Source organism: Monodon monoceros, unplaced genomic scaffold, assembly GCF_005190385.1.
Source record: "Monodon monoceros isolate NGI ecotype Baffin Bay Population unplaced genomic scaffold, NGI_Narwhal_1 Super_Scaffold_18, whole genome shotgun sequence".
Taxonomy (NCBI): domain Eukaryota; kingdom Metazoa; phylum Chordata; class Mammalia; order Artiodactyla; family Monodontidae; genus Monodon; species Monodon monoceros.
The window spans coordinates 45,409,173-45,422,471 of NW_021703774.1; the positions used below are offsets into that span (position 1 = coordinate 45,409,173).

General features: G+C 36.0%; 1 protein-coding gene across 10 annotated transcripts in view; it reads right to left on the reverse strand.

The window, feature by feature from the left end:
• Positions 1-13,299, reverse strand: part of SMG7 (SMG7 nonsense mediated mRNA decay factor) — a 69,661-nt gene that overhangs the window by 37,546 nt on the left and 18,816 nt on the right. For 5 of the 10 annotated variants that reach the window (XM_029227325.1, XM_029227323.1, XM_029227326.1 and 2 more), the window contains exon 2: positions 1,979-2,010. In XM_029227325.1, the coding sequence (XP_029083158.1) occupies positions 1,979-2,010 (32 nt within the window). Of the gene's footprint in view, positions 1-1,978; positions 2,011-10,865; positions 11,007-13,299 lie in introns of all 10 variants that reach the window. The other 5 variants (XM_029227320.1, XM_029227317.1, XM_029227324.1 and 2 more) reach the window with 2 other exon arrangements.

Here is a 13,299-nt window from a genome sequence, read left to right on the forward strand (position 1 = left end):
AGAAGCTTTTCTCTTTTTCTTTTGAATCATTTTCACAATTGTCCTTACAGAATCCTCCTGTCGGCTCACAATCCAGCAGCTGTTTGGGCATTCTGCTATTACTCCTACTCTCCTATGTATGTCAAGCCAATAAAGTCTTGACAGTGAGTGTTATTTTAACCATCGGTAGACTGCTTGCCAAGACACTTTGTGAGCAATACATACTTGCTATTTAATGTAAATGAGGACCAGTAGCAGACAGTGATTAAACTGCTCAAGAGGCCAAATGAGAGACTGGGTGCAAGATGAAATCAGAAAGTCAGGCTATAACTATATGTAATACCAAATTGGGGTCATGTTGTCTGCCAGAGTCCTACAAGGCACTGATTACTAGGCTTATGAGTGCAATAATTGACAGTGAGCTGCCTCAAGAGAAGAACTTAATAATGGACTTTGCAATTATATATTTCCGGCTGCTAGTTAGCCTGTCTGGTTGCGTGTAGTATTTTGCCGCTGCACAATGGCATAATCTTCACTCTTCTTTAGGTCTGCTATTAGTATCTACAGCCAGCATAATCCTATTCCGCATACAGAATCTCCCAGACAACAGAGTTAATCCTTACAAGAGTTTGCTGGCTACTAAAAAATAGGGCCTATTTTTTGGTATCAGGTTCTTGGTCCCTTCCTTATTAAGCTTTTAATGACTAAATAAATAGATTTATAGATTTATTCAACCCTGCTTCAATTCACTGATTGCAGGAAGAGGAATGTAAGGGATCATTAACTCTGACCTATCAGTGAGACTGTCATTTAAATGAGCAGACTTAGTATCTTAAGGACAGGTCACCTTCTGGGCAGGTCAAATGTCCCCTACAAAGTCAAACCCTAAGCCTACTTACTGCGGGTGTTCAAGAGTTAAGAAAATGTAAAAGGTATATAGATGGCTTAACACTGTTCCATGCACAATTTCTGTCACGCAATATAGATTATGCTTACAATGCCAATACAAGAGCATAATACAGTAGCTCAGAGCTGACATCAGAATCCATAGTATGGAAGGTGATGACAGTTATGTTAATAATGGGAAGAACTATAAACCTATAAAAAGTGTTTTTGGTTTTTCCATTATTTTTCTTGAGCAAGATGACAATGAGATTATCTAAAATTCTTAGAACATTAGCCTGCAATTCTAGAGGTGGAGAAAAAGAGATCTAAATAGCCCATTTCCTCTTGGTTGTAAATTTTGGCAGGTATGCTGCTTACAAGTTTAACTCTTCTTTGCAGGTTTCACTGAACTAAAATCTTCAAAAATTAGGATGAGATCCATTAGCACTTATTGTTTTTTTTAATTTTAGGATGGTTATAGAAAGCATACTGCTGTTATGCTGTTATAGAGAACATATTGATCACTACATAGTTATTGCCATATATTTCCTTATTTTGGAGTTAAATTCATCTGCTCCTTTTAGTGACTAATTCCAGTTATTCTTTCAAAAACACCTTGGCTGTTATTCAAAACAAAAAAGGTGAGAAAAGAAAGAAAAGTGGCAAGGTAGCTCATTCAATTTCAAGGACTTTCAATTCGCAAGAGTTTTCCTGCAAACATTTTTTTCTGAAGGTTTACCTACTATTCAAGTTTGGGGAATTATAAACACAAAGATATAAATCTAATACTATGAGGTATTTGTCTTTATATGGTATATGAATTATTTTTTCTGTATCTCTTAAGTAGCTGATAAATAGCTTGTAAAAATTAAATGAGTATATGCATTAAATTTAGTAATATTCAACTCAGTGTAGCACAGATTACATAAAAATTTTGACAAGCCATCTAAGTAAGAATTCAAAGTATAAAAACAATAAATATTTAAAATAAATAGTAAGTTATCATCCCCTCTGGCAACCAGGACAGTACTACAAGTAGTAGAATAAGATGATACACTTCCCTTAATTTAATGGTATAAAATAAGTTGTGAAGAACAAAAGAGCCAGCAAATACCTGTCATGTCAGCCTTCAGGACTTCTGCCTGCCTAAAAAAGGGAAAAAGAACCTCTGTTAGAAACAAACTAGGCTCACCCAACATAAGTAACACTAAAAGTTAAGTAAAATTATATATGACAGTAAGAATGTATAACAGCTCTATTTGTGGCACTGCAAATAGTGTCCCTGCTTTAATGTTTAGAGTAGCATTAGATCTTGGCAAATTGATGCCATTCCTTAGAAGTTCACAGGGTCATCGCGAACTCTTCTACTGAGTAGAGTTCATTTTCTTACTGTTTACCTCCAAATTTTCCCTCCATGAGGCCAGGAAATTCTATGTTTCTCAATTCACTAGCCACTACAACTATTTCAAATCTCCATTCTCCTCAATTCCTTTCGGCAAAGGACAGCCCCATACCTCAGGAAAAACAATGCCCAGTTACTAAACACTTACAGTCACAGAGCCCTCTTCTTTCTTACTCTTGTTAAAATACTAGCAGTACTGCATCTCTTACTTAAGACCAGTAATTACACTTAGGTATGCTCTTTCTAACCTTTTTAAGGACTTCTGCCCCTTTAATTACCCTCTCCCCTCTTTCAATAATTTAAAAACTTCCCTCTCTATTGGATCCTTCTCACAGTATTTAAACATGCCCTATTCTCTCACAGATTTTAAAACCTTCTATCCTAGATTTTCCTCTAGCTGCTGCTTCTTTTCTCTCTCCCAAATTCTTCAAGAATTGCCTATATTCAAGAGGTCCAAAACTGAACTCATGACCCATCCCCACCCCCATCCCTGGTTCTCTTTCTAGTGTTTTGTACCTTAGCAAATGTATCATGGCTTTCCAGTTGTGAAAAGCAGACACCTGGAAGTCATCCATGCTAACATTCTCTCAAATCCCTGGTAATCTATCAACTCCAAAAAATTTTACCTACCAAATACATCTTGAATCTGTAGCTCTCCCTTTACTTCCTCTTCAGTCACTATAATTCAAGTTACAACCATCCCTTGCCTGGACTATTGCAAAGCCACCAAATTGTTTTCTCCACTTCACTCTTGTCTCATTTCATTCTGCTCTCTCCACTGCTACCAGAGGGATCTTTAAAAACATGCAAATCTGACCTCCCCAATTGCGCACTTAAAACCCTTTAATGATTTTCCACTGCTTTTAGGGTAAAAACCAAGATCTTTATTAAAGTGGTCTACAAAGTCCTCTGTAACTGAATAGAGTCTCTGTACTCTACTTCTACCATTATTCTCTTCTCTCCTTGGTCTCTGTGTTCCAGCCCCTGGACTTCTTTCTGGATTCTCCAATGTGCTTGGCTCCCTTGACGCTCAGGGCCTTTGTAAAGAAGAGTCCCTTTGCTAGGAATACATCTTCCTCCTTTGTCCGGTTAATTACTCATCCTTTGTCTCAGTAGAGACATTACCTCCTCAGGAAGCTTTACTTGAACGCTGCATACATGAAGGATATTCCTGTTTTATGCTCTCAAAGCACTTGTACTTTTTCTTTACAGTGTGTATCACAGATTTTAGGAATGCTCACCATCACAACTTCTTTGCCTACACAGGGCATTCAATACATATTTTTTAAGTGAAGAAAGGAAAAAGGCTAAATTATTTTCATATACTCTAAAAAGGTAAGTATATAAACTTAACGAGATTTCCATTTTTAAAAACAAAGTTTGACATAAAAGCTAGAGAATATTTAGAGATTCTAAAAGTTTTACTGTAAATGCTTTATGTAATTTATTATTTGATAACAACTGTGAATTTTAGTTTCATCAAAACATAACATGAATCTTTTTGTTTTCTTAGCTTTTAAAAAGATATCTATATTTTTTAAAAATTAAGCTTTCAAATAGAATCACAATACGATGCTATAGAAACCACAAACCACAAGAACTATCAATATAAATGAACAATACCAAATAAACAGCTACACTAAGTCCTAAAAGGTAACATCACATCAAATTCCATTATCCATAAAGCCTAGTTTGAGTGTTAAACTTTAGCCGTAAAAAAAAAAAAAAATCCTCACAAAGTAATTGATTTATGCCCTTAAAATCTAAGATCATACTTAGGAATAGCACACATCCTAACCTACCAACACCTCCTCTCCTCCCTCACCCCAAAACCCTCCTAGAGTACTAACTTATGAACCTTATACTGAGACAGCCAACCTCACTTATGCATCTCCACTGGATTCAATACCTTTCATTCTGAGCTGCCAAGTTACAAAGGACTTATTTCACAATGCTTCCATATGTTAGCTAAAAATACATACTCTAGTTTATACAAGATACACTTAGGATCATGTGTCTAATGATTGCTTTCTCTTTCCAAACAAGATTTGCTTGTAAAGATGAACAAATGTCATCTTGGTATGCTAACATCTGCCTAACGAGGATACCAATTTCCAGTCAAATGAAGATCATATTGAGCATATAACAGGAACTATTTCCAAATAATCTGCTTCTCTGATGGGCCATCAGTAAGAGAAGAACTATAATTCTAACAGTTTCTGGAGCAGGCTTCTAGGCTTTGATAAACAAAGATCAAAAATTCACTCTACATTTTTATACACTATAATCTGCCCAAGAATAATGTAAAACTAAAAATCCAAACACTAGCAAAAGTGCAAAAATGTCATAAAAACTATCTGACATGAATGTTCAAGCATTTTGAAATTCCAAGAGTTCTGATTCCTTATTAACACAGGGGAAGAGATGCTCCTCTGTGCACAGTTCTCTCCTAGGTTCTGAAAGAGACATGTGTTAATGACTAAAATAACCTTGCTAAATTGAAATGGTGAAAAGCTAGCTAAATGGAAAATGTAACAACCTTGGGAGATAGCTACTATGATTCCCATCCCATAAACAAGGAAGTTAAAGCTCTGAAATAATTTGTCCATAGTCACAAAGCAATTAGGTACAATTAAGTACAAACTTAGTTCTTTCTGACTCCAAAGTCCAAGTCATTTCTATTTCTTTTAAATTAGAATAAAAAAATTCTATGACATAAAAAGCTAACGTAGACTTATCTAGGTTCAGTTTTGTGCTCTGTCGATTAAACCCTAACATTTAAGACAACTAGTCTAAATTTAAAAATCGGTTCAGGGACTTCCCTGGTGGTCCAGTGGTTAAGCATCTGCCTTCCAATGCAGGGGATGTGGGTTCGATCCCTGGTCGGGGAACTAAGATCCCACATGACGCGGGGCAACTAAGCCCGTGCGCCACAACTACTGAGCCTGTGCGCGGCAAACTACAGAGACCACGCGCTCTAGAGCCCACGTGCCACGCACCGCAACAAAGAGCCCACGTGCTGCAACAAAGGGCAACGAAGATCCCACGTGCTGCAACTAAGGCCCCACACAGCCAAAAATAATAAATAAATAAATAAACAGATATTTTTAAAAAGATCACATTAGGAAATAAATACCTGGGATTTTTATCAAAAGGACCACAAGAAGTAAAATTCACATTCTAGTGCAGTGGTCAGCCTGTGGATGAAATTCCCTCCCTCACACTGGATCAATTTTTATAAATAAATTTTATTGGAACAGTCACGCCCATTCGTTTACATATCGTCTATGGCTGCTTTCTGCTACAAGAGCAGAGGTGAGTAGCTGAGACAACAATCACATGTCTCACCAAGCCTAAAACAGTTACTATCTGGGCCCTTTACAGAAAAAGTTTGGCTCTCCTGCTTCAGGGAGTACTTCATCAAAAATGAGAAGTCGAATATGTGTAAGTTCCCAAACCAAACAGTTTTCCCATATGAGGAATCATCAATAACAGTTTCCTCAGACTAAAGATTTTTATTCGTTAATGTCATAATCTTGTCACAAAGAAGACTATGTTAAAATATAGTCTCATGTAATCAGAAAGTTAGTACTTGTAGGCCATGCTATATTTCTGATGGAATTAATTTGCAAATTGCTTAAAACATGGTTAGGTTTATATATTATTATCCACTAACTCTTCCTTTTTCTGTGTACCAAAAATACCCATTTAGATAGGTGAGAGGGTTAAACTAAAAATTATCTCACAAGAAAAGGAATCCCTATTCTCCCACTCTTAGTTTTTTTTAATAATGTATAATATACAAGAAATCAAATCAATAGATATGTGATCTTACACCAACTGCTTTCATAAAGATTAGCACAAAATTGGCTATTTGATTATTTTACGTTTTTATAAAGAAAAAATACTACACCTCAATGACCTACTGGTTTTGTTAAAGACCAATATTGTTAAAGATTAACGTTACAATGCTTATATAAAGAGACAATAGTTTTTAAATGTTTCCTCTTGGCTTCTAGAAGGTGTGGCCACATGAGATCCTTTTTATTCTTACTTTAAGCTAAAGGAATTAATGAAAAGAATGAATGAATGAAGAATCTAAGAACTAAAATCATCATGCCTTCAATAATAAAATAGCACTATTAAATAGTTATAAAATATAAAGCTTTCAAAATACTAAATATATTGTCTCAGTTCGTAAATAATAAGGGAAATTAAGCATTTCTATCAAACACTAAAAGAGAAAGTCATTAAAAGACTGAATAAAATTTGAAACATTCAGTGATAATCAAATATGTTTAAAGCTAACCATCTGAAACAATACTCTTGGAGAGAACATGATCATCAAGATCTATAAATACATTTAATGCATTCTAATGCACTAGGTATATACTAAAATAGCTTACACTATATTTAGCACTTATTATTGCCAGACACTGTTCTAAAGTAAGGGCTTTCCATAGGGTAATCATTCAATCCTCACTATGTACTATTATTGCCCCCACTTTATAGTTGAAGAAACCCAAGGAGATAGAGGTTAAGTAACATGCCCAAAGTCATCAAGTTAGCAAGTAGTAGAGGTAGCATTTTAACACCCTGATTCCAGAGGCTAACTCCTAACCATTGTATCATAGTTCCCGTTATACAAGACTGTAAAGGGAAAAAAAAATGGAATGTTTAATAGTAATTGCCCAAAGAATTGGGGTTTTCAAAGGTTAAACATTTTATGGTAATTTTTTAATAATGTCACTAGAGGAAAAAAACTAATTAATGGTTATCTTCTTTAACAAATAGCTTGATTATACATAGCACTGATATAACAATGCAAGGTAACAAATACAGGATAATCTCTCTTATGATCACACATTAATATTCATGGTTTAAAAATATAGGACATTTCCAAATCAGGGGCCGATACAATGAAGGATTCCTTTTACCTGGCCTTCCAACCCCCTTTCTCATATGAGCAGAACATAGGAATATAAGCCAATATCCTCTAAACTCACAGTTGTTAAGGAAAGGTAAATCAGGCTCTTTTGTTCGGGGAGGTAACGCTAGAGCAACTTTTTTTGGAAATTTAAATAAAAGCCACAGCAGGTTTTATTTCAAGATAATTTGCTTACCTATTTCCATAAAGTACTACGGAGTATTTGGGATAACAGTAGCCAAAAATTATGACCATAAACGTAATAACCTAATGATAATTATTTGTGTTAAATAACAGGCCAGACAGTAGACACTATAAGGTGAGTGTGTGCTTACACATGCAGACACACATGCACATATACACTTAGATCTTTAAGATATCACCAAGTCTCATGGCATTAATCAGAAAAAAAGAAATCACATCACTCTACTGTTGAATTTCACATAGAAAAGAACATCTAGGGAAGATGCTGCTCCTAAAGGAGCTTTTCTCAGTAAGAGATAATAAAAATACTAACTTGCTTTCTCTCTTTATGGAACGTTTTGGCACGAATTTTCAAATCTCCTGACACTCCACTGCTCTATATTACAACGTTCACTCTACAATCTATACAATTTGAATATGTGTACCTAGTTTTATAAAGGGCCATTTCTGGTCTGGGAATCTCAAAGTATGAGCAGGAGTTATTCTTTCAGGCAGAGAAAATATCACAACAATAAAAACAAAGCTGGGCTTCCCTGGTGGCGCAGTGGTTGAGAGTCCACCTGCCAATGCAGGGGACACAGGTTCGTGCCCCGGGCCGGGAGGATCCCATATGCTGCGGAGCGGCTGGGCTCATGAGCCATGGCCGCTGAGCCTGCGTGTCTGGAGCCTGTGCTCCGCAACGGGAGAGGCCAGAGCAGTGAGAGGCCCGCGTACCACAAAAAAAAACAAAAAACAAAGCTAAGCCAGTGAAGGAGGTAGATTAATGGATCAAATGCACAGTAGGAAGCTACAGAAGATGAGCTGGAGAATCAAGGCAGAGAGCAAACTGTGAGGCCTTGTATGACATGTTAAGGAGCTCAGATTCTATCTTTTAACTACTAGAACAGTGCTGAGTTTTAAACAGGGGCACAGCATTGTCAGAATTGCATTTTTAAAAGACTACAACAACAAGGTGCATGGAAGGTGGATTTTAAAAGGGCAAGACTGGAAGAAAGGAAGTGATAATACAGATGAACAGAAAAGCCTCGATTCAAGAAATATCTGGAAGTAAAATCAGCAGGAGAAAAATAAAGCAGAGGAAACAGTCTAAAATCATTCCCAGATTATTGGCTTGGACATCTGGGTATCTGACAAAGTGGGGGTGAGCAAGCAGACACTTAAAGATGAGTGTCAAGCACAGGGCAGACATCAAGACCAGGGATACAGTGTTGGAGTGATCAGCACAGCGATGGTAGTTAAAACGATAAGAGTAAATGTAATTGCCCAGAAAGGCAGAAGGGTGGTGCTAGCTCCCTATCTTCATTTTTAAGTGGCAGATAAAAGAAAGACAGCCCATGAAGAACACCAAGAAGAAACTACAGGTGTATGAGAGCAAGAGAAGAGTGGCATAGGGAAAAGAAGAGGATAAAAAGGAAGAGTATTCAACAATCTCAAAGGCAGTGGATAAGTACTATAAGGATTGGAAGGTGTGTTAGATTTGGTGAAATAAGAGTCAATGATAGCCTTGCCAGACAAAGAAAAAATGTCAAATTGCAGTGAGAATGAGGAAAAAATGAGAGGGAGAAGTTTAAGGCAACTCTTAAGACACCGGGCTGTGAAGAGAAAGAGAAGGGGGCCATGGGTAAAGAGACGTTTCTTTTTTTCAATGGGAGAGACTTGAGCATGTTTAGAATGAAGAAAAGAAGCTAGGAAAAAGGAATAGCTTGAAGATATAGGAAAGAACAAAACTAACAGAGCATGATTCTGGAAGAGATGAAAAGACATGAGAATATGAAAAAGACAGGAGGCAAGACTGGCTTTGAAAAAGAGGCAGGGTGAAATTGGAGGAAGGTAAGATTAGACAGAAATACGCTAGGAAAATTTGGGAGTAGTGCAGGGTGGAGAGATGTCCAGAGAATTCACTGCTACATTGCCTCAAATTCAGAGATAAAGTAGGAGAATCAGGTCAGTGTCTGAAACTAAGAGGGAGATTAACTGAGGAGAATGGTAAATCTCTGAGCTAATTACAAAATGAATAGGCAAAAGAACCTGAGAAAAAGTGATGAGTGCCATATGGATTAGACACAATGGAAAAATGTGAGGAAGAAGGTTCCCTAACACAGAGAATAATGCCTGGTACGTCATAGCTGTTCACTAAAATGTTGCTGAATTAATGAATGGTAAAATGTGCATCATACTTAAGGCAATTTTATGTAACAAAATGATACAGAATAAAAAAGGTGTGGCCCTGAATCTGGGTTTCTTACATATTAGTAGTGCTCCCTTGGAATTTCTTTCCAAGAAACTTCAATTTCCTCATCTATAAAACAGGGATACAAACTCCCTTTCAGAGTTGCTATCAGGGATAAATAAGACAACAGGTAAGTTACATAAAAGAACATGAGTGATAACTCCGAGAGGGAGGGTTAATCTGACTATGACTTGAATACTTCAGTGACCACCAAATTACTTTTGCTAATCTAGTCACTGACAAAGGATCCTTTCTGAAGCAACACACTAGGTTGAAGAAGACAACATTCCAGGGTGGAGGTCAAAAATCCTAGATACCATCACATAAGGCTAAGTGACAAAAGAGAAACTGTTTGAATGTAATAATGACCGCATTCTAATATGCACATAAAATAAAACCAGACATTGATACATAAAAATTGCAAAGAATTTATGTTATTGTACTTTTTGTTTCTCCCCAAACATTAGCTTTGATTATATAAAACTTAAAAACTCACACAACTAGGAAGTGGTAGAACTTGGGTTCCACCCTGCAGTCTGGTTCCAAAGCTCATAAGCGTTACACAGTAAAGCAAGTCTTCTGGAATGGCCTGGCTATAGGTGTCACTGTCATAGTATCAACTTGTAGGGGCAACTAGCATTTCTCATTTAAAAGCCCCATCTCTAAGATCAAGCACCTTCACACTGTCATTTGAACTGATACAAGCTGCTGTGACAAGAGTTACCTGCAGAGGGCTTCTCTTATATACCATCATATACCTATTCTATAGGCACCTAGGAGGCTTGACTGCATCCAGGCTGACATATAGAGCCAAGAACTGATGTTCCCTGCACTCAAATGAACTGCAATATATGTAACCCAAAACATAGGAATTTTTATTTTAAAGGATAATCTACAAGATAAAGCACATGTCCCTATGCTTATCATAAATATTCAGAGACCACATATATAAACATTTCTTAAATTTAAATGTTTAAAATTTTTCCTTGAACTATAAGATATAAACACTCATGACAAAGTAAACATGCCAAAGTTCTTATGAAACTACATAAGTTTAAAAAACAAACAAACAAAAAAACCCCAAACCATTAGCACTCCCCTCCCCCCATCCTGGCCAATATCAAATGCTTCAGAAAGCTTCTAATTCTTGTACTAGTGTTCACAGTATACGAATACTTTAACATATATCTCTAAAAGGAATACAAACATGTAGAAATCCCTTGTAATTTTCATCCTACCTAATATTACTTGATTTCAGATGCTCCTCTGATTTCAAGTTTCCGGTCCTCATCTGGGACTTAAATGAAACGTTTTCTCCCACAATGACTATCTGCAAGAACATCCAATTTCTCATAAGGTAGAATATGGCTTAAGACATTCTAGATAGAGGAGAGGAGGAGAATATGAGTTAGCCCACAGCAACAGAGAACCCCCCTGAAGAAAGTTAAATTTTCTCTTTATTTAAAATGATCTAATGTCAAAGGCAAAGGGAAAATATCAAAGCTTTTTTTTCCTTTTTATATTTAGTTTCTTTGGAATACACATTTAAAAATTCTGTTTTGTATATTTCTAAAATTCTAGTTTGGGATCAAAGTGTTATTCTGATCTCCCTCCCTGCCTGCAAGCTGAGTGATCTCTATAAGACAGAAACCAGTTACCCAGCAGGGCTCTTGCAGCACCAAGGTGAGAGTGCCCTGTAGAACACAGGAGCAGATGGTTGGTCCAAACTGGACTGCTTATGGAAGGAAAAACATGTAAAGTAATTAAACCACAATTATAGATGGTATAAATAATGCTTACATTCTAAGACCAGCTGAAAACGGCAGGTTTTAGATCTTCATTCACTCACTGAACAATGATTTGGTCATTTCTATGTACTAGATACAGTGTTAAGGACGAAGTATACAATGATGCACAAAACAGATTATAGTTCCTACCAGATTTAAATTCTAATGTGGACACAGACCAACAAGGAAAGAGGAAGCAGTAGAAAGTAGTGGTTAAAGGCATGGGCTTGGGTATCACGCTGCACTCAACGGCATGCCGGGAATAACTCAAGTCACAGGAAAGACATAACACAATTTCTTAGAGACATCAAGTTAACTCAAAGATTTGGACAAAATAAATTAATTATTATTGAATACTGATAACTGCTTACATTTAAAATTATTATGTAGCAGATTCTATGCTAAATGTTCTATACACCTGATCTCACAGAATGGGAATATAAAATGTAGTAGTTAAGTACCTTATATTCAGACTGCCTGGGTTCTAACGATGCTCTGCCACTTATTAGCTGTATAACCTTAGGAAAACTGCTTCTCTATGCCCCAGTTTTGTCAGGAGTAAGAAGGAGATAATAAAAGTACCTTCTTCATTGAGATGTTTTGAGGATTAAATGAGGTAACAGAAATAAAACACCTAGGATTGTTTCTTGTTAAATAAGCCCTCAAAACTTAGCTATTATTGTCATTATTATCATTATAGGTATTATTACTCTTCCCAACAATCCTAAGATATAAGTGTTATTATCCTCATTCTAAAATGAGGATACTGAAGCTAAGAATGCACATTAATCAATTCTAGAATAGAAGACAAAGTTATTCACAATTTTTAACAATAAAACACCAGTCTTAAGAGAAATTTCAAACATGCAGGAGGTCTATGTGGACTTTGGCTCCATACTTCCAAAGCATGTGACTTTAGTTGTGCTTCAGTGAAAAAGACTAGGAGAAAATACCTCATGACAAAACCCAAGCTCATTAGTATAGTCTCATGAATGCCATAGGGGTTTGGTTAAATATTATAAATGTTTAAAAGGTCCCTGAATGAAAGAATAAAATTTAAAGTGAATATATAAAGAAAACTAATAATCACTGGGGACCTAGGTAATCAACAAGTGGATTACATAAACCATTATCGATTTAATTTTCATAGCAACCTGAGGTAACTACTATTTTTCCAATTTTATAAATAAATAAAGAAACAAAGGCTCAGAGATTTTAGGAAATTTGCCCCAAATCACAAAGATAGTGGGGTTCAAATCCAGGTGTATCAGAATTCCAGAACCTAAACTTCATTTATTCATTATTCCATGATGCAATACAGACCTCAATTTTCAACAATTATAGCCTAAAAAAATATAGCCTAGCCTCACTGTGATTCCAACATCACACAAAACCCACTTTTTAAGTTCTTCTTTGCTAAACAAGAAGAAAAAAAAAAACCTCTTTAGTTGCAAAATGTACAGTAAATAACATACAATTCTATAGCATATTAACAAAATCAAATTACCAGCTGACTTAGGCAACAGTTCCAAAGAAATTAAGAGTTTATACCATATCTGGCTCATATCAATTACACAAAAAAATATCTGAAAAGTTAATGACGGAATATTTTCCAAATCTGATGAAAGTTATAAACCCAGATATCTAAGAAGCTCAATAAACTTTGAGCATTTGAGCACAAAAGAAAACCATACAAAGGCACTGTAATCAAATGGCTGAAAAGCAATGATAAAGAGAAAATCTTAAGAGCAGGCAGAGAAAAAAATAAAGATAAGAATAATGGCAAAATTCTTATCAGAAAAAATGCAAGCCAGAAGATAACGGAATAATATCTTTAAACTAGTGAAAGAAAAAAAAAGAACAAACCCCAAATCCTATCAATCTA